This window comes from Aegilops tauschii, chromosome 5, assembly GCF_002575655.3.
Source record: "Aegilops tauschii subsp. strangulata cultivar AL8/78 chromosome 5, Aet v6.0, whole genome shotgun sequence".
Taxonomy (NCBI): Eukaryota; Viridiplantae; Streptophyta; class Magnoliopsida; order Poales; family Poaceae; genus Aegilops; species Aegilops tauschii.
This window is the reverse complement of record NC_053039.3, coordinates 514,754,011-514,775,026: the sequence shown is the minus strand read 5'-3', so window position 1 is coordinate 514,775,026 and position 21,016 is coordinate 514,754,011. Positions and strand designations below refer to the sequence as shown.

General features: G+C 48.7%; 2 protein-coding genes across 2 annotated transcripts; one reads left to right on the top strand and one right to left on the bottom strand.

Annotated features, from left to right (window-relative positions):
* The first annotated feature begins 11,242 nt into the window (after window positions 1-11,242).
* On the top strand, window positions 11,243-12,637 carry LOC109785399 (auxin-responsive protein IAA14). The gene is made up of 3 exons (XM_020344002.4): window positions 11,243-11,533; window positions 11,629-11,958; window positions 12,092-12,637. Exons 1-3 carry the CDS (start codon window positions 11,376-11,378, stop codon window positions 12,147-12,149), a joined length of 546 nt encoding a protein of 181 aa, XP_020199591.1. The 5' UTR covers window positions 11,243-11,375; the 3' UTR covers window positions 12,150-12,637.
* Window positions 12,638-13,544: 907 nt separating this feature from the next.
* On the bottom strand, window positions 13,545-19,244 carry LOC109785400 (uncharacterized). Its single transcript, XM_020344003.4, has 8 exons — window positions 18,951-19,244; window positions 17,064-17,193; window positions 16,846-16,958; window positions 16,532-16,670; window positions 16,271-16,379; window positions 15,531-15,588; window positions 15,206-15,442; window positions 13,545-13,835 (listed from the first exon to the last, which is right to left on the bottom strand). Exons 1-8 carry the CDS (start codon window positions 19,113-19,115, stop codon window positions 13,830-13,832), a joined length of 957 nt encoding a protein of 318 aa, XP_020199592.1. The 5' UTR covers window positions 19,116-19,244; the 3' UTR covers window positions 13,545-13,829.
* Window positions 19,245-21,016: the final 1,772 nt, after the last annotated feature.

Sequence of the window (21,016 nt, the reverse complement as noted above, 5' to 3'; positions counted from 1 at the left end):
CTCGGGCAAGTAACGTACCGATTGACAAAGGGAATTGTATACGGGATTGCTTGAATCCTCGACATCGTGGTTCATCCGATGAGATCATCATGGAACGTGTGGGAGCCAACATGGGTATCCAGATCCCGCTGTTGGTTATTGGCTAGAGAGGTGTCTCTGTCATGTCTGCATGATTCTCGAACCCGTAGGGTCTACACACTTAAGGTTCGATGACGCTAGGGTTATAAGGAAGGTTTGTATGTGATTACCGAATGTTGTTCAGAGTCCCGGATATGATCCCGGATGTCACGAGGAGTTCCGGAATGGTCCGGAGACGAAGATTTATATATGGGAAGTCCTTATTCGGTCGCCGGAAGTGTTCGGGGATATATCAGTATTGTATACCGGGACCACCGAAAGGGTTCCGGGGGTCCACCGGGAGAGTCCACCTACCCCGGAGGGCCCTACGGGCTGAATATAGAGGGGAACCAGCTCCTAGGTGGGCTGGGTGCCAAACCCCCCTAGGGCCCATGCGCCTAGGGTTGGGGGAAACCCTGGAGGGTGCGCCGCCCCTTTGGCTTGGGGGGCAAGCCTCCCCCTTGGCCGCCGCCCCCCCTCTAGATCCATCTGGAGGGGGCCGGCCCCCCTCTCTCTTGCCCCTATAAATAGAGGGGGGTGGGAAGGCAGCCGCACCACATCCAAGGCGCAGCCCCTCCCCTCCCCAACACCTCTCCTCCTTCGCGTGAGCTTGGCGAAGCCCTGCCGGAGAACTGACACTCCACCACCACCACCACGCCGTCGTGCTGTTGTTGGAGCCTTCTTCCTCAACCTCTCCCTCCTCCTTGCTGGATCAAGGCGCGGGAGACGTCACCGGGCTGCACGTGTGTTGAACGCAGATGCACCGTTGTTCGGTGCTTGGATCGGATTCTGCCGCGATCTGAATCGCTACGTGTACGACTCCTCCAACCGCGTTCTTGCAACGCTTCCGCAACGCGATCTTCAAAGGTATGAAGATGCACTCCCCTCTCGTTGCTAGTAAACTCCATAGATTGATCTTGGTGATGCGTAGAAAATTTTTAATTTCTGCAACGATCCCTAACAGTAGTATCAGAGCCAGGTTTATGTGTAGTTTCTATGCATGAGTAGAACACAAGTTGTTGTGGGCGTCGATTTTGTCAATTTACTTGCCGTTACTAGTCTTATCTTGATTCGGCGGCATCGTGGGATGAAGCGGCCCGGACCGACCTTACACGTACGCTTACGTGAGACAGGTTCCACCGACTGACATGCACTAGTTGCATAAGGTGACTAGCAGGTGTCTGTCTCTCCCACTTTAGTCGGATCGGATTCGATGAAAAGGGTCCTTATGAAGGGTAAATAGAAATTGGCATATAACGTTGTGGTTTTGGCGTAGGTAAGAAACGTTGTTGCTACAAACCTATAGCAGCCACATAAAAATTTGCAACAACAATTAAAGGACGTCTAACTTGTTTTTGCAGCAAGTGTCATGTGATGCGATATGGCCAGAAGGATGTGATGAATGATATATGTGATGTATTAGAATGATCATGTTCTTGTAATAGGAATCACGACTTGCATGTCGATGAGTATGACAACCGGCAGGAGCCATAGGAGTTGTCTTAATTTATTTATGACCTGCGTGTCAACTGGAACGTCATGTAATTACTTTACTTTATTGCTAACCATTAGCCATAGTAGTAGAAGTAATAGTTGGCGAGACAACTTCATGAAGACACGATGATGGAGATCATGGTGTCATGCCGGTGACGATGATGATCATGGCGCCCCGAAGATGGAGATCAAAAGGAGCAAAAATGATATTGGCCATATCATGTCACTATTTGATTGAATGTGATGTTTATCATGTTTTACATCTTATTTGCTTAGAACGACGGTAGCGTAAATAAGATGATCCCTCGCTAAAATTTCAAGAAATTGTTCCCCCTAACTATGCACCGTTGCGAAGGTTCATTGTTCCAAGCACCACGTGATGATCGGGTGTGATAGGTTCTAATGTTCGCATACAACGGATGTAAGCCAGATTTACACACGCAATACACTTAGGTTGACTTGACGAGCCTAGCATGTACAGACATGGCCTCGGAACACAAGAGACCGAAAGGTCGAGCATGAGTCGTATAGCAGATACGATCAACATGAAGATGTTCACCGATGATGACTAGTCCGTCTCACGTGATGATCGGACACGGCCTAGTTGACTCGGATCATGTATCACTTAGATGACTAGAGAGATGTCTGTCTGAGTGGGAGTTCATTAATAATTTGATTAGATGAACTTAATTATCATGAACTTAGTCTAAAACCTTTACAATATGTCTTGTAGATCAAATGGCCCACGCTAATGTCAACCTCAACTTCAACGCGTTCCTAGAGAAAACCAAGCTGAAAGACGATGGTAGCAACTATACGGACTGGGTCCGGAACTTGAGGATCATCCTCATAGCTGCCAAGAAAGCATATGTCCTGGAAGCACCGCTAGGTGAAGCACCCGTCCCAGCAAACCAAGACGTTATGAACGCCTGGCAAACACGTGTTGATGATTACTCCCTGGTTCAGTGCGGCATGCTTTACAGCTTAGAACCGGGGCTCCAAAAGCGTTTCGAGCAGCACGGAGCATATGAGATGTTCCAAGAGCTGAAAATGGTTTTCCAAGCTCATGCCCGGGTCGAGAGATATGAAGTCTCCGACAAGTTCTACAGTTGTAAGATGGAGGAGAATAGTTCCGTCAGCGAACACATACTCAAAATGTCTGGGTTGCACAACCGCTTGTCTCAGCTGGGAGTTAATCTCCCGGATGACGCGGTCGTTGACAGAATCCTTCAGTCGCTCCCACCTAGCTACAAGAGCTTTGTGATGAACTTCAATATGCAGGGGATGGAAAAGACCATTCCTGAGGTATATTCGATGCTGAAATCAGCGGAGGTGAAGATCAAAAAGGAACATCAAGTGTTGATGGTCAATAAAACCACTAGTTTGAAGAAAGGCAAGGGTAAGAAGAACTTCAAGAAGGACGACAAGGGGGTTGTCGCGCCCGGTAAGCCAGTTGCCGGGAAGAAGCCAAAGCATGGACCCAAGCCTGAGACTGAGTGCTTTTATTGCAAGGGAAACGGTCACTGGAAGCGGAACTGCCACAACTACTTAGCGGATAAGAAGGCCGGCAATACCAAAGGTATATGTGATATACATGTTATTGATGTGTACCTTACCAGCGCTCGTAGTAGCTCCTGGGTATTTGATACCGGTGCGGTTGCTCATATTTGTAAATCAAAACAGGAGCTGCGGAATAAGCGGAGACTGGCGAAGGACGAGGTGACGATGCGCGTCGGGAATGGTTCCAAGGTCGATGTGATCGCCGTCGGCACGCTACCTCTACATTTACCTACGGGATTAGTTTTAAACCTCAATAATTGTTATTTAGTGCCAGCTTTGAGCATGAACATTGTATCTGGATCTCGTTTAATGCGAGATGGCTACTCATTTAAATCTGAGAATAATTGTTGTTCTATTTATATGAGAGATATGTTTTATGGTCATGCCCCGCTGGTCAATGGTTTATTCTTATTGAATCTCGAACGTGATGTTACACATATTCATAGTGTGAATGCCAAAAGATGTAAGGTTGATAATGATAGTCCCACATACTTGTGGCACTGCCGCCTTGGTCACATTGGTGTCAAACGCATGAAGAAACTCCATGCAGATGAACTTTTGGAGTCTCTTGATTATGAATCATTTGACACGTGCGAACCATGCCTCATGGGCAAAATGACCAAGACTCCGTTCTCTGGAACAATGGAGCGAGCAACCAACTTATTGGAAATCATACATACTGATGTGTGCGGTCCAATGAGCGTTGAGGCTCGCGGTGGTTATCGTTATGTTCTCACCCTCACTGATGACTTAAGTAGATATGGGTATGTCTACTTAATGAAACACAAGTCTGAGACTTTTGAAAAGTTCAAGGAATTTTAGAGTGAGGTTGAGAATCAACGTGACAGGAAAATAAAGTTCTTACGATCAGATCGTGGGGGAGAATATTTGAGTCATGAATTTGGCACGCACTTAAGGAAATGTGGAATTGTTTCACAACTCACGCCGCCTGGAACACCTCAGCGTAATGGTGTGTCCGAACGTCGTAATCGCACTCTGTTGGACATGGTGCAATCTATGATGTCTCTTACCGACCTACCGCTATCATTTTGGGGATATGCTGTAGAGACTGCCGCATTCACTTTAAATAGGGCTCCGTCGAAATCCGTTGAGACGACGCTGTATGAATTATGGTTTGGGAAGAAACCTAAGCTGTCATTTCTGAAAGTTTGGGGATGCGATGCTTATGTCAAGAAACTTCAACCTGAAAAGCTCGAACCCAAGTCGGAAAAATGCGTCTTCATAGGATACCCTAAGGAAACTATTGGGTATACCTTCTACCTCAGATCCGAAGGCAAGATCTTTGTCGCCAAGAATGGATCCTTTCTAGAGAAAGAGTCTCTCTCGAAAGAAGTAAGTGGGAGGAAAGTGGAACTTGATGAAATGACTCTTCTCGAACCGGAGAGTAGCGCAGCGCAGGAAAATGTTTCTGCGGTGCCAACTGGAGAGGAAGTTAATGATGATGATCGAGGAACTTCGGATCAAGTTACTACTGAACTTCGTAGGTCCACAAGGACACGTTCCGCACCAGAGTGGTACGGTAACCCTGTCCTGAAAATCATGTTGTTAGACAATGGTGAACCTTCGAACTATGAAGAAGCGATGGCGGGCCCGGATTCCGACAAATGGCTTGAAGCCATGAAATCCGAGAGAAGATCCATGTATGAAAACGAAGTATGGACTTTGACTGACTTGCCCGATGATCGGCGAGCCATAGAAAATAAATGGATCTTTAAGAAGAAGACAGACGCGGATGGTAATGTGACCATCTATAAGGCTCGGCTTGTCGCTAAGGGTTATCGACAAGTTCAAGGGGTTGACTACGATGAGACTTTCTCACCCGTAGCGAAGCTGAAGTCCGTCTGAATCATGCTAGCAATTGCCGCGTTCTATGATTATGAGATATGGCAAATGGACGTCAAAACGGCATTCCTTAATGGTTTCCTTAAGGAAGAATTGTATATGATGCAGCCAGAAGGTTTTGTCGATCCTAAGAATGCTGACAAGGTGTGCAAGCTCCAAAGCTCAATCTATGGGCTGGTGCAAGCATCTCGGAGTTGGAACATTCGCTTTGATGAGATGATCAAAGCGTTTGGGTTTACGCAGACTTATGGAGAAGCCCGTGTTTACAAGAAAGTGAGTGGGAGCTCTGTAGCTTTTCTCATATTATATGTGGATGACATACTATTGATGGGAAATGATATAGAATTCTTGGAAAGCATAAAGGCCTACTTGACTAAGTGTTTTTCAATGAAGGACCTTGGAGAAGCTGCTTATATATTAGGCATCAAGATCTATAGAGATAGATCAAGACGCCTCATTGGTCTTTCACAAAGCACGTACCTTGACAAGATATTGAAGAAGTTCAATATGGATCAGTCCAAGAAGGGGTTCTTGCCTGTATTGCAAGGTGTGAGATTGAGCACGGCTCAATGCCCGACCACAGCAGAAGATAGAGAAAAGATGAGTGCCATCCCCTATGCCTCGGCCATAGGGTCTATTATGTATGCCATGCTGTGTACCAGACCTGATGTAAACCTTGCCATAAGTTTGGTAGGAAGGTACCAAAGTAATCCCGGCATGGAACAGTGGACAGCGGTCAAGAATATCCTGAAGTACCTGAAAAGGACTAAGGATATGTTTCTCGTTTATGGAGGTGACGAAGAGCTCGTCGTAAAGGGTTACGTCGACGCTAGCTACACAGATCTGGATGACTCTAAGTCACAAACCGGATATGTGTATATTTTGAATGGTGGGGCAGTCAGCTGGTGCAGTTGCAAGCAAAGCGTCGTGGCGGGATCTACATGTGAAGCGGAGTACATGGCAGCCTCGGAGGCAGCACATGAAGCAATCTGGATGAAGGAGTTCATTACCGACCTAGGAGTTATCCCCAATGCGTCGAGCCCGATGACTCTCTTCTGTGACAACACTGGAGCTATTGCCCTGGCCAAGGAGCCCAGGTTTCACAAGAAGACCAGGCATATTAAGCGTCGCTTCAACTCCATTCGTGAAAATGTTCAAGATGGAGACATAGATATTTGTAAAGTGCATACGGACCTGAATGTCGCAGATCCGTTGACTAAACCTCTTCCACGAGCAAAACATGATCAACACCAGAACTCTATGGGTGTTCGATTCATCACAATGTAACTAGATTATTGACTCTAGTGCAAGTGGGAGACTGTTGGAAATATGCCCTAGAGGCAATAATAAAATGGTTATTATTATATTTCCTTGTTCATGATAATTGTCTATTGTTCATGTTGTAATTGTGTTATCCGGAAATCGTAATACATGTGTGAATACATAGACCACAACATGTCCCTAGTGAGCCTCTAGTTGACTAGCTCGTTGATCAATAGATGGTTACGGTTTCCTGACCATGGACATTGGATGTCATTGATAACGGGATCACATCATTAGGAGAATGATGTGATGGACAAGACCCAATCCTAAGCATAGCACTAGATCGTGTAGTTCGTTTGCTAAAGCTTTTCTAATGTCAAGTATCATTTCCTTAGACCATGAGATCGTGCAACTCCCGAATGCCGTAGGAATGCTTTGGGTGTACCAAACGTCACAACGTAACTGGGTGGCTATAAAGGTGCACTACAGGTATCTCCGAAAGTGTCTGTTGGGTTGGCACGGATCGAGACTGGGATTTGTCACTCCGTATGACGGAGATGTATCTCTGGGCCCACTCGGTAATGCATCATCATAATGAGCTCAATGTGACCAAGTAGTTGGTCACGGGATCATGTATTACGGAACGAGTAAAGTGACTTGCCGGTAACGAGATTGAACGAGGTATTGGGATACCGACGATCGAATCTCGGGCAAGTAACGTACCGATTGACAAAGGGAATTGTATACGGGATTGCTTGAATCCTCGACATCGTGGTTCATCCGATGAGATCATCGTGGAACGTGTGGGAGCCAACATGGGTATCCAGATCCCGCTGTTGGTTATTGGCTAGAGAGGTGTCTCTGTCATGTCTGCATGATTCCCGAACCCGTAGGGTCTACACACTTAAGGTTCGATGACACTAGGGTTATAAGGAAGGTTTGTATGTGATTACCGAATGTTGTTCGGAGTCCCGGATGAGATCCCGAACGTCACGAGGAGTTCCGGAATGGTCCGGAGACGAAGATTTATATATGGGAAGTCCTTACTCGGTCGCCGGAAGTGTTCGGGGGTATATCGGTATTGTATACTGGGACCACCGAAAGGGTTCCGGGGGTCCACCGGGAGGGTCCACCTGCCCCGGAGGGCCCTACGGGCTGAATATAGAGGGGAACCAGCCCCTAGGTGGGCTGGGCGCCAAACCCCCCTAGGGCCCATGCGCCTAGGGTTGGGGGAAACCCTGGAGGGGGCGCCCCCCTTTGGCTTGGGGGGCAAGCCTCCCCCCTTGGCCGCCGCCCCCCCCCCCCCTCTAGATCCATCTGGAGGGGGCCGGCCCCCCTCTCTCTTGCCCCTATAAATAGAGGGGGGTGGGAGGGCAGCCGCACCACATCCAAGGCGCAGCCCCTCCCCTCCCCAACACCTCTCCTCCTCCGCGTGAGCTTGGCGAAGCCCTGCCGGAGAACTGACACTCCACCACCACCACGCCGTCGTGCTGCTGTTGGAGCCTTCTTCCTCAACCTCTCCCTCCTCCTTGCTGGATCAAGGCGCGGGAGACGTCACCGGGCTGCACGTGTGTTGAACGCAGAGGCACCGTTGTTCGGTGCTTGGATCGGATTCTGCCGCGATCTGAATCGCTACGTGTACGACTCCTCCAACCGCGTTCTTGCAACGCTTCCGCATCGCGATCTTCAAAGGTATGAAGATGCACTCCCCTCTCGTTGCTAGTAAACTCCATAGATTGATCTTGGTGATGCGTAGAAATTTTTTAATTTCTGCAACGATCTCCAACAGGGGGGTGTTAAGAAAAAAATGCCAAGTTGAAAAATAAATGACTAATCATTCTGAGGCCTCCCCACTGAAACATTGTTGGCAAGTAGTATCATGCAGTGCCATGTGAGCATTAAGATGATGCGGCGCTACAATTAAAAGATGACATATTGCAGAAATTTTGTGGCAAATAGATGCGATGCAACTTCACACTGAGATTCTACATACGAATAAATAAGATGGCATCGGCATCACACATGGCTGTGTTTTTAAAAGTGTACATAATGTTTAGATATCGCACATGATTATAAACAGGGCATCGTTATTTATCTACTTTGAAATGTGTGACAACATTGTACATATGCAATTGGCGCGGAGGGGGGAGGGGATACTAAAGAAATTCAAAAAAAATATTTGATTTTTCCATGGATGATGATTCAAGGCGTGCGGACGGATCTCACGCCCTGAAACATCTTCCATGTGGGAAAAAAAGGATTTTTTTGGATTTTCTAGTATTTGTTTTGATTTTACTGTTCATGGCGGGAGCCGGGAGTAGATGAGCTCAGGAGGCAAATCGCCGCACGTCAACCAAGGTTGTTTAGAGTATCTACAACCCGGACCCCCAAAATGTCCCATTGGACACCAAGGGATTGTTCGAGCACTGTCTGAACAAGAGAAAGAAGATAAAAAGTCACCCAACCGGACCCCCTACTTTGTCCACAAATGACCGGGCTGTCCACAAATCTTCATATCCACAGCAAATATGGTGAGGATATAGGGATGTCCAGGCAGCCCTCCATGTAGGATGTGACCCACCCGGACCACTTTTTCTCTTTCTTTAATCTTTGTTTTCTCTTTCTCTCTCCATTCCCATCAATCACATGCATTTGACTGGACAATTTGAGGAGGATGTGATGGACATGGTTGATGTCATGTCCTGGGCGGTCCAGGGCGACGGCCCAAGGCGACAAGGTGCAACCAAAGATCGGCACGGGAATTCGAGGCCCAAAGGAAGGAGAAACAAAGCACAGCAGGAGCCAGCTACATGAAGGAAGATCGAGCAAGGAAGAGGTCGTCAAGCAAACAGAAGAACCCAACCATTTCCTGTTTTCCTGTGTAACTTTCCTCATTACCCGATTATGCCCGAACCCTAATTGAGAGGGGGAATCCGAATGCGTCCATAACAGTTGCATACATGCATAAATGAAGGATCAAAACAAACGCATCCGGTCATTGACCACGCATGTCCGCGAACTATTGGGTATTGATATTAGCCCATCATGGTTGTAGATGCTCTCAATGCACTACATTTTCTTTTTCTTTTAAGAAAAAACTCGACCAGTAGGGGGAGAAGCCCCTACTGATTTTTATTAAAGAAGAAGATGTGAGACCCGGTGTAAGAACCAAGTTTTGAACCCGCGCCGGCTGGGTGGCAACACTACACCCTGACCATTGAGCCGAGAGCTCATCCACTCTTTATTTATAGTTTTTTTCTAATACTCCCTCCGTTCCAAAATATAAGTCTTTGTAGAGATTCCACTATGAACCACATACGGATGTATATAGATGCATTTTAAGTATAGATTCATCCATTTTGCTCCGTACGTAGTCTACCTAGTGGAATCTCTACAAAGACTTATATTTAGAAACGGAGGAAGTATCAGGCTATAAAACTACCCTCCAGGAGGAACCATATGTACTTCGCGGCGCGCCTAAACTTTCTAACCTATGTGCTCCCTCATCTGTTAAGTAATACTGTAAGACTTTTTAAGCCATTATTATTACTTTGCAATAGGAAGCATTTTTTTTTTCATTCAGCTGGTCTTTCTTTGCCGTAACGCACATACTAGATGATTTCCCTGCGCGACAAAGTGGCAGGCGATCGATTTTCCAGAATCATACAAGCAAGCCACTAACTCCAGGGAATCAGATCGGCCGGGCCAGCTTGGGTGAGTGGCTAGCTGGCCGGTTGGCCGCGGGCGTGAACGCGATCACGAGTGGGGGGGAGGGGACAGGCAACGACCCGCGGCCCCAGCGGGAAAGGCGTGGCCGCCCCCCCTACCGGATCGGGTCGACGGCCGCGGCACGAGATGTGCGTGCATATGCGTCGGTTTGTTTATTATTGGCGGTGCATGCATGCATGCATGCGATCGAGAGCGGGCGAGACTTGCATGGGCCTCGCTTGCGTGCCTCGCCAGCTCGCCGTCTTGTCTGGGTCCGTTGGGCAACCCCCGCGCGCACGAAAGCTGGCCGGTGATATGCATGCATATGCGTCCCTGCGTCTGTGTATGGCTGCTCACAATGTTTGCCTAGACTGTCACCGTATCAGGCAGGATTGGACCGTGCCCTCGCGTTGTCGTTGCTTCATCGGGTCACAAGTTTGGGTCGAGCAAGCAAGCGGGTTTTTGGTGGCATGTTCGCCGTGTCAGGTGGAGAGAAGAGCCAAGGCCGGGACGGTGGAAGAGGTCATGGCTACGTCCATCGGCATCATCAGCTGCCTCTCCATCAACTGTTTGAACCACGGAAAGTAAAACTATATAAGAGATCATTGTGTCTACTAGTGCACTATACATGCATGCAGCGTGCGCGTCCTCGCATGCATCATAATTACAGCCTAATTAAGCAGGGTAGGAAAAAAGGTGATCAGCTGCCCAACAAAGTACGTACTGCTACGTGCCAGTGTCACCTTTTTTTACCTGGGTAACCCCGTACTAGTACAGTTATTTATTTATTTTTGAAAAAACTACTGTGGTACAGTTAACTTGCCGGCATCGTACGTGCGTACGTTGATCGTGACATGCATGACCGTGGCTCGCCGTGACCGTGAAGACCAGACTCGACTCCATCCACACTGGCGGAGCCGCGCGCGACACGTACGTACGTGTGCCACAGTCCCACCACACCGGCAGCCGGGCCCCGCCGCATGTGCCAGACAGGCCGGGGGCCCGCCACCAGGCACCGCTGGGAATCTGCCCCGACCCGGTCCATTACTCCCGGGCCCGCCTGTCTGCCCGGGCCCAGACACAGCACCTCCCTCGCTGTCCCCCCGGCCCACCCATCCCTGTCCTCGCGAGCGTGTGAGAGCAGCCCGGCACGCAACCACCAGCCACTCCAGCCAGCCACCCAGCACCAACCCGGCGCGGCTGCCATCCTCCCGCGCTATATATGCGGGGGCAGCCGCGCAACCCAAGCGAAGCAACGTCCGCACCTCAACCTCAACCACACGCTACGCTACCCAAGCCTCACGCACTTCTCATTTTCCAGCGATCTTTTTTGCCGGCGACGTACGCGAGGCGAGTTCGCACGTCCGTCCATGGAGATCATCGACGCGGAGCTGCGTCTCGGCCCGCCGGGCAGCGGCGGCGACGCGGCGTTCGGCTCGCAGAAGAAGCGGTCGTCGTCGACAGTGGCGGCGGCGGCCACGAGCGAGGCCTCCGGGACCGACGACCACGACGCCGCACCGGCTTCCAAGTAAGCGCCGGCCGCCACACGCCGTGCATATGTTAACCGCGATTAGTTGCTTGCAGGAGAGCTAATGGGTTCGTATGCATGATTTGTGCTTGCAGGGTTCAGGTGGTTGGGTGGCCGCCGGTGGGGGCGTACCGGAAGAGCACGTTCCAGTCGGCGTCGGCGTCGGCGGCGAAGGAGAGTAAGGGCGCCGGAGAGGCCGGGCAGAGAGGGGGCCTCTACGTGAAGGTGAGCATGGACGGGGCACCGTACCTGCGCAAGGTGGACCTGCGGACGTACGGGGGGTACGGGGAGCTGCGGGCCGCGCTGGACGCGCTCTTCGGCTGCTTCTCCTCCTGCTCCGGCCCCTCGCCGGACAACGGCCAGTTCGCCATGGCGTACGAGGACAAGGACGGCGACCTCATGCTCGCCGGCGACGTCCCGTGGGAGTAAGCACGCCAACCTCCATCCATCTTAATTTGCATACCAACCGACCAACGCCGATCTTTGGTGTGGATCTACGTGCTGCAATAGCTAGAACCTGAGTCTAACTAACGAGCGGTTGTTCGTCTGGTTCTGCAGCATGTTCATCTCCTCCTGCAAGAGGCTGAGGATAATGAGAAGCTCCGAAGCACGATGATGACGATGATGAAAAGGACACGATCAAGCACACATACATACATGAAGCAATCTGGAGATGATGGAAACCGGCCGTGGCACATGATCAGGAGAAGGACGCACGCATGGGCCAGATGCATGATCAGGCCATGGGTGAACGGCGACGGAGGCCGGGTTACGCGGGCACGCGCCTGGCATGTGAAGTACTCGATCCATGTACTCGGTACGAACGCGAGGCTGGGTCCAGGACTCACAGGCGCGCGCGCTCCGGCGGCCAGGCCGGCCGGCAGCAGCGGTACTGTTTTGTTGTACTAGTAGTAGGTACATGCATGTACTGGTGTACAGTCAGAGGTTCAGGCAGCCATGCAGTAAGAAAGAACTTGTGTGTAGATGCTTAGTTTGTAGTTAATCTAATCTTTTGTACCGCTGAGGAACTGGGACACGGATCGTAAAATGAGAGTGAGATTAAGCTCCAAATTTGGTGGTCTATTCATCCCTCAAAGATGAGTATACATTTTTGCTTTGTGTCTGCTGATGATGACACGAGTCATATCGAACTGGTAGTGGTGGTGGCGCGTGAACTGTCCATCCCAGGACACGTCCGATCAAGAAGCGATGTTTCATCATATTCCTTCCCCCTGTGGCGCCATTGCCAGGCATTCCCCTCGCTTTTCCCTTCTCCTTCCGTACCACTTCTCCCTTCTCTTTTCCTGTGGACATATTCCTTCCAAGAACAGTACACATAAACCACATCGATCTGAATGAAATCAAACACAAACATCCCATCTCATCAGCGACGACGATTTCTGCCAAGACGACTCGTTTTTCTTTTGTTTTGCAAATGGATAACACGCACAAATCCCGGAGTCCCTGCTCCGGGCAGCGGCACGGACGTAGAGGAGTCGCTGCATACGAATGTAGAGGAGTCACTGCAAGTCTGCAACGTACGTCACACACAGCATAACCGGGACCTCCACCCCCAATCCTCCAGGGCCATGGCTGCACGAGCAACCAAATTGATAAGGAAGCGTAGCTGCCCGATGTACTACCCCAGTAAGTAACATTGTACTCCTCTACTGTACTACACATGCCCGGTAGAAAACAAGGGCGCTTGATTGCGAGAGGGTAAGGTTGAACATTCTTCTTACAGGCTATGGCTAGCTACGGACAAGGGGCACTAGACCCACATGAACCATGCCATGCATGATGATGATGGTGATACAGATGCGGACCAGACAGTGGGGAGACAACAGTGCAGCGGCATCACGCGTTACCAGGTCATGGGATCCCAGCGGTGGGCAGGCAGGCAGGTCCACACCCCACAGACCGCAGACTAGCAGACCATACTCGGCAAGGAGACGGTGAGAGCGTGTAGCATGGCTTTCAGGCAGGAGCACCGAATGGAGCTGGCACCCAGTTGTAAAGAGTTGAAGACATACTCAGGGATAAGAACGAGCAATGTCGGGTGTTTACGACGGTAAGTTGTTCTGTATCTGTAAGACAAACGGGGGCGGGGCGACGGGAGGAAGGGGAGGGTTCATTTTACATCAGAGAGAGCGAGCGTACAAAATCAACTGCTTGCTCAGGCACACTTTTGCTGGGTTTCTTTCTCCCTTTTCGAATCGACGAGCCATGAATGAAGCCGCGCTTTGGGATGGAACAGATCTTGGTTTCTGCTCTTCTGGAGGATCGGAATATTCATTCATGCCTGTTGAGATGGACAAGCAGCAGCAAGCATCATGAGACTTTTGTATAATATTGAGTACAGGGCTACAAGGTGACATGGTATCGGTGGTGTTGTACGCAGGCAGACAAATGGTACAAAGGTAACCAACTAAGATATTATTCCCAATGATATAGCTTCCCCACTTGTGTGTAAAAAGTCCAAGCATAACCAACTTACAGTTATACGCATACATACATGCTACACACCCAGACACCATGTGGAAAGATTTCTCTTCATGTTTGTAAGATTTTATTGTCATGACTGTTTTTATGTATATCAACTTAGGATAAATAACCATGCAACATCTGAGTCTCTCTAGAAAACCGTCCGCCAACTTGTGTAAAATAGTCAAGCATAACCAACTTACAGTTATACACATAAAGACACACACGCATACCATGTGCAAAGATTTCTCCTCATGTTCCTTAGATCTTACTATGACTGTTCTCATGGACATCTACTTGCCATAAATAACCATGCAACCAAGGTTTTTGAGTCGCCGAGTCAAGCCAAGTCGCCGAGGCTGCGGCTAGTGGCTTGCTGGCTTGAGTCAGCGACTTGGCTTGATTAGTCGCCCCAAGTCGCCATGGCACAACAGTACATAGAGCAGCAGAGCACATACTTGCGTGTGCTCGGGATAGGTGTTTTGTATAAATGTTTCGCCGTATTATTAAGTATTCTCCTTTACAGCAGCAGAAGAGCACATATACAACAGAGAAAATATACTACATCTAAGCAGAGCACATATAGAGCCCACCCTGCGCTTTCTTTCATATACTATATCTAAGCAGAGCACATATATGGCCCACCCTGCGCTCTCTTTCCTTCGGTCCTCCTCCTTCCCCAGTCCCCACATGATCACATATACAACAGCAGCAAGCCACGCGAGCCAGCGAGTCGTGCGACTAATCGCCCCAAGTCACCGGCGAGCCACGCAAGTCGCGCGACTTGCTCCCTGAGTCAAGTCGCCTGCGCGAGCCAGCCACGCCGCGACGACTTGGCGATTAGTCGGCAACTAATCGGCGATTAGTCGGCGACTCAAAAACAGAGCATGCAACATCTGAGTCTTGCTATAAAACCGTCCACCAACTTGTGTACAATAGTCAAGCATAACAAACTTACAGTTATACATATACATGCACCACACCCACACACCATGTGGACAAATTTATCTTCATGTTTGTAAGATTTTATTATTCTAACTGTTCTTATGGATATCTACTTACGATAAATAACCACACAACATCACTGACTAGAAAACCTTTAGGTTCAAACCATCAGAGTTATTCTCAGTCATATATAGATATCAGGACTTACTGTACAAAGGCTAAAGCATGTATGCAAAGTTATACCTGCTTCTTTTTCTTCGGTCTCCTTTTGCGGCGTGGCTTATGAGCATCAGAATTTGAACTCAGAGTGCTGTTGTGATCTCCAGAAAGATTGGATGCTCTCCTATTTTTGAATGAGTTACCGCTTGTGCTGGTCGAAGCATTGCTAGAGCTGGACACCGCACGTTTATCCGCAGATCTAGCTCTATTAGGTGGTAATGAGCGAGGTGGTGGCATAAGCACTCGAGCATCTCTCTGCCGCTGCATTGCACAGTAGTGGGCTTAAATATAAGGAAGCAAAATTGTGACAGCTGATTGGGAAGACTGGAGACGCAGTGCAGAAAACAACCTGGTTCTTTTCATCACTCGACATACCAGACGCTGCCCTAGCTGAAGCACCAGGTTCTCTGAAAGAAAAAGCATTAGAATATCTTTCCTTACTATGCAACATTTATGTAGTGATGAAGTCACTGAACATAAGATGTTAAGGCAAAACAGATACTCCCTCCGTCCGGAAATACTTGTCCGAGGAATGGATGTATCTAGATGTATTTTAGTTCTAGATACATTCATTTGTATCCATTTCTACGACAAGTATTTCCGGACGAAGGGAGTACAAGGTTACAGTCCAGGCTGAGAAAATCTGTGGGGAATAATTTATTAGAAAATATGATGTTTTCCCACCACGAAATGAAATGATTCAAACTGCATGAGCATCAACCAACTACTGAAATGATTATAGACCCTGTTTTTCAGGAATCAGCCTTGTCCCTTGACTTCAAAACTAAGTTGATAATGACATTTGCCATGGGAATATCGTCCGGTCACAAAAAAATGCTATCTTGCAGACCCAGATAGGATATTTTGCAGCAGTAAAGCAACATTGCATGGATTCACTTACATATCATGATTACTCACAGATAGTTTTTGGATAACCCAATTTCATTAACACACTGTATGCAATAATGTAAGCCGAACTAAACATTAATTGGTCACCCCGTGTAATGTTCACAGAGTAACAAATTTATAGCATGATATACCACTGGGAACCTAATAGCAAGTACAATGCCCAAGAGTTGTGAATCATACTTTGTACTTTTATCGGTAAGCTCATCATCTGCCTCTTCATCACTTGAACTTCCAGACATAAAGAAATCATCTTCACTCACATCCAAGGTGTCATCGTCACTGGCTGTCTCTGTTGGGTGATGCAAAAACAAAATTTAGTGGTTTAGACAGTAGATATCTAGCCAACAGGTGGCACATATTTCAATGTAAACATGAAGGTTGAAGATGCAATCATAATCTAGATAAATCAATAATTGAAAGCTAATCAAGAGGAACATGTACCTTCTAAGTCCTTTCCATTTGCTGCAGCCGCGATGAGATTCTCCTTGATCTGTTTACGCCATGTATTCCTTTTCTCCACAACATCTGGTGTATTACCCCCGGTGAATAAAGGGAAATATTTTTCTTTCTTTGGGAAAAACTGCACAAGCAAAGATAAATAACCTTTAGCTGAAAATTAAAGGAGGTTCAATGGTTCTAGAACAAGTACCAGCCATGAATGAGACCAAGGATAGTCCTTGGTCCTAAATAAATATACAAAATCCTATGCCAAAAAATGGTTCACAAAGCAAGAGAAAGAACTTCAGTAAGCTTACTCTAACATATTCAAGATCTTCTCGCAATGTTGCCAACTTGTTGCTGGCCTCATCAGCATTTAAACGTTGCTGTTTATCAAGACGCCTTATCATCCTCTCAATCTTTCGCCTCTCTGTGAAGTTAGAATACCCACATCAAGAAAATCATAAGGTCATACAGGCAGACAGTCACAAAGGACACTAGAAACGAATACAAACAAAGGTAAGAGAACACCGACCAAAAAACTTTATCTTTCTATCCCTCAACTGTATTGTTCGTTGCATGGCCTCTTGAGTCTGTTTCTCTTGCTGTCTCTTTAGTTCTTCCAATTTCTTCTCTTGAGCAACCCTCATGTCATGAGGAAGGTCCTGTAGATAAAATATGCAACATCTCAATACAGGTCTCAAATGTATGTAGGGCTAAGGCTAATATGTGTTCTGCAAAATGGCACCAGATACATATGGAAGAGGCCCCAAGTCTGCCAGAACTTGTCAGTTTGGGAAAGCTTTGAGCATGGATTCCTTAATTTGGATTAGTATGAATCAAAACATATGTATGTACATCAGACATCACGCATGCCAGGCCTGGAAACATGGATATGCGCAAAACCAGTGTATCAGGTCCGGATACTCGGATACATTCAGGTATGCACAAATATGTACGTATCAAAGGAATTTCTATTTAAAAAAAATACGCCTGTGATACCTCTCCAGAATACGTAAAAACCCTACACCACCCCAACTATATACAGAACACCCCGCTGGCCCCCATGCCCACCTGAGAGCCGCACTTGCCCTACCTGATCACCGCCACACCAGCAAGAAGAAGGCCGGCCTTCGGTGTTCCCTCCCTGCATCTGAGAACCGTCACTCCTTCCCCCATTAGCACCGCCACCCCTAATCCCTCCCCCTTGACCTAAGTGCCTCTATGCAAGGAAGGAGGTCAGCTTCCAGTGCTCCCTCTCCACCCATCTGGCGCTGCACTGGAGAAAAACAAGCTAGCCGCTGCTCCACCCAACAAATTTGAGCACCGCCTCCTGCTCCTGCATTTCCTCCCAGGCTCCAACCAACCAGAGAGTCAACATTTTCTTGGCCATGGTCAGTTGAGACTTTACCCTTTCTGTCCTTTGCTTGCTGAAGTTGGTCTTCTTGTTGTCTAATGTTGTATATGCCTCACACTATTTTAGGATGTGCCGGCAAATATATATGCAACAGGCCTTTGTGGAATCACGTGGACATCTTAGAAGGAGGTGCAGGAGGTGGAGGAATTGCGCGATTCAGATGCAAGAATTGTACTCAGGAAGACAAAGGAAGCTACAACAGAGTCAAAATGGATTTGCTTGATATCCAATAAGGGGGTCAGATCATGCCCAAATGTGACAGGCCCTACTCTTCGGTGGCCTTCAAACTGAAGTTGCAGTGGCTGAAGAAAACTAAAATCATATCTACAGTGCATTTTCATGTTTCTATCAACTTATTAGCATTCCTAAACTGTCCTGTTTACATACAACCATTAATTTCTATTTTTAAAAATATTTATTATATATGAGCAAACATATCGCAATATCTGCACTTTTGAAAGAAAAAAAATGCCATTCTGCAGTACCGGTGTCTGTACCCATATCACCGTATCTTGGGGCAACCGAGTGCACAAGTAATGATTCCTTGAATAGATGTGAATTTTCCACCATCACTGCTGAGTGGTGACCTAAATCCTACTTGTTTTTCAGATAATTAGGGCGACCTGCTAAGCTTGGATAAAATAAACCACTCATCATCGACCCAGAGTCCCAGACTATACTTCCAAATGGAGTACAGCAATCAAATGTTATTCCTGACATTTTTCAGATGTATCGAGCATTCGAGCTAAATACAGTTCTCAAGCAACGTTGCACATACCCGTGCCAAAGCCAGCATCGATCCAGCTACAGCACTAAGCTCTTGAAATCCTTAGGGCGGGCACTGAACACAGCCAACCGCAAGCCAAATGAGGATAGCAAGTGCAGGGGCAACCGATACTTAATTGAGCAGACTTTGTAATCAACCACTGCTCGACCCAGGACAAGCATGAGCACTCCACGACTAATCGCTTATTAACCACAGGCGAGCGAGGAGGGGCCCTGTACCTTGCGGAGGAGGCGCTCGGTGGAGCGAATCTGATTCTTGAGCGTGGCAGTCTTGAAGACGGCGCCGCGCTTCCGCTTCCGGTCGGCGGCGGGCGCGGGCGCGGACGCGGAAGGCTTGGGGCGGCGTGCGGCCGGGGCGCGGCGGGGCTGGCCGCCGTGCGCCATCGCCGGAACCCTAGGGCGGCGGCGGAGGAGGGAGGGGTCGTCGCTTGTGCGTGGCGTGCGGGGTGACGTCTGAATGGCCCTGGGGTTCCTCGGTTGGGTTGGGCCGGGTCGGTCTTAACTCGCCAGCGTTTTGCTCCAGAGAGAGATTGCCCGCCCATGTAGAATGCGCGGCCTGCCATGCGCAGATGCGCTTCAGCGTTGCCGTGACCGGCCGGGCTGCCAGTGACTCAGAACTGTTTCTTTTATTCGTGTGGTGACCTAGAACTGTTGGTACTACTCGAATGGTGACACGTCAGCTGCCTCAAAATTTTCCCTATCTGGTGATCTTTGTGAATGGCTGACTCAGCAAAGAGATTGTGCTTGGCAGAGTTTCACATGGTTGTTTGGATTGGAGACCTCGCCTGCCCAGCCAAAATACTGAAGTTGATGTAAGACTTCGCGTCTTTTTTGGATAGGCTCCAATGTTTTGGTGTGTCAACCCACCTCAGCATCCCTCTCTATTTTTGCGTCAATTCATTGGAGAGATGAGACGGCCGAATCGTCCGTCAATATTTTTTGGTGCGCCCATGATTTGGCGGGGCGCACTTGGGTAAGAACCAAGCAGACTCCATATGTTACAAATTTTGAGACTTGGTTAGGTGTGGGAATGGTTGTTTGGGAGTACGGTGTTTGCAGGTAATGCTTCATCAACTTGGCAGGCAATTACCTATGGTCTAGAGCTATTGAAGAATGGGCCGATATGGACGGTCGACAATGGTCAGAGCATTCATATTTGAAGTGATCCATGGTTGTCGAGTCCCCAATCGTACAAATCCATGTCGCCCAAGGAAGATGCAGGATGTGTCGGGCCTATGAATTGCTCAATGGTCGAGGCACATGGAATGAAGATCTACTCCCTCAACACTTCCTCGCATCTGGCATGGAAGAAATTTTGAAGTTGCACCCTCTCCCCGCCAACATGATGATGCGCTAGCTTGGGCGCGGGACCCGAAGGGCCTCTTCTTCGTCTATGGTGCTTACAAGCTAGCACTCAAGGAGAAAGTCGGCACCTCTATGTGTGTGGCGAGCAGGGCACCAGAAGACAACCACAACGTCTAGAAGTCGGTGTGGAGGTGCCATGCTCCTCCTAAGGTACGCATTTTCGGATGGAAACTTGCTACAGATTTTTTTTGCCACTATGGAAAACAAATGTAAAAGAACTACGAAAAAATATGACATATGTGTTCTTTGTGGCGTTGAACGGGAGGATACATTTCACACTATGTGCAAAGGCCCTATGGTTGTTGCGCTATGGGAAGCCATGGAGTCCTGGCTGTTGGGGATCGTTGCAGAAATTAATTTTTTTTCTACGCATCACCAAGATCAAACTATGGAGAGACTAGCAACGAGAGAGAGGGGAGTGCATCTTCATACCCTTGAAGATCGCGATGCGGAAGCGTTACAAGAACGCGGATGAAGGAGTCGTACTCGTAGCGATTCAGATCGCGGTTGATTCCGATCTAAGCGCCGAACAACGGCGCCTCCGCGTTCAACACACGTGCAGCCCGGTGACGTCTCCCACGCCTTGATCTAGCAAGGAGAGAGGGAGAGGTTGGGGAAGACAACTCCAGCAACAGCACGACGGCGTGGTGGTGTTGGAGCAGCGTGGTACTCCGGCAGAGCTTCGCCAAGCACCGCGGAAGGAGGAGGTGTTGGAGAGGGGGGGGTTGCGCCTTGGATGTGGTGCGGCTGCCCTCCCACCTCCCCTCTATTTATAGGGGCAAGGGAGAGGGGGGCCGGTCCCATCCAGATGGATCTAGAGGGGGGCGGCGGCCAAGGGGGGAGCCTTGCCCCCCAAGCCAAGGGGGGCGCCCCCTTTAGGGTTTCCCCCCAACCCTAGGCGCATGGGCCCTAGGGGGGTT

Excerpts from the sequence above, each read along its gene's own strand:
- LOC109785399 (XM_020344002.4), top strand. The coding sequence starts at position 11,376 with ATGGAGATCATCGACGCGGAGCTGCGTCTCGGCCCGCCGGGCAGCGGC. Across the intron at positions 11,534-11,628 it reads GACGCCGCACCGGCTTCCAA|GGTTCAGGTGGTTGGGTGGC; the intron begins GTAAGCGCCGGC and ends TTGTGCTTGCAG. Across the intron at positions 11,959-12,091 it reads GCCGGCGACGTCCCGTGGGA|CATGTTCATCTCCTCCTGCA; the intron begins GTAAGCACGCCA and ends CTGGTTCTGCAG.
- LOC109785400 (XM_020344003.4), bottom strand. The coding sequence starts at position 19,115 with ATGGCGCACGGCGGCCAGCCCCGCCGCGCCCCGGCCGCACGCCGCCCC. Across the intron at positions 17,194-18,950 it reads CCGAGCGCCTCCTCCGCAAG|GACCTTCCTCATGACATGAG; the intron begins GTACAGGGCCCC and ends TTTTATCTACAG. Across the intron at positions 16,959-17,063 it reads TAGAAAGATAAAGTTTTTTG|AGAGGCGAAAGATTGAGAGG; the intron begins GTCGGTGTTCTC and ends CTAACTTCACAG.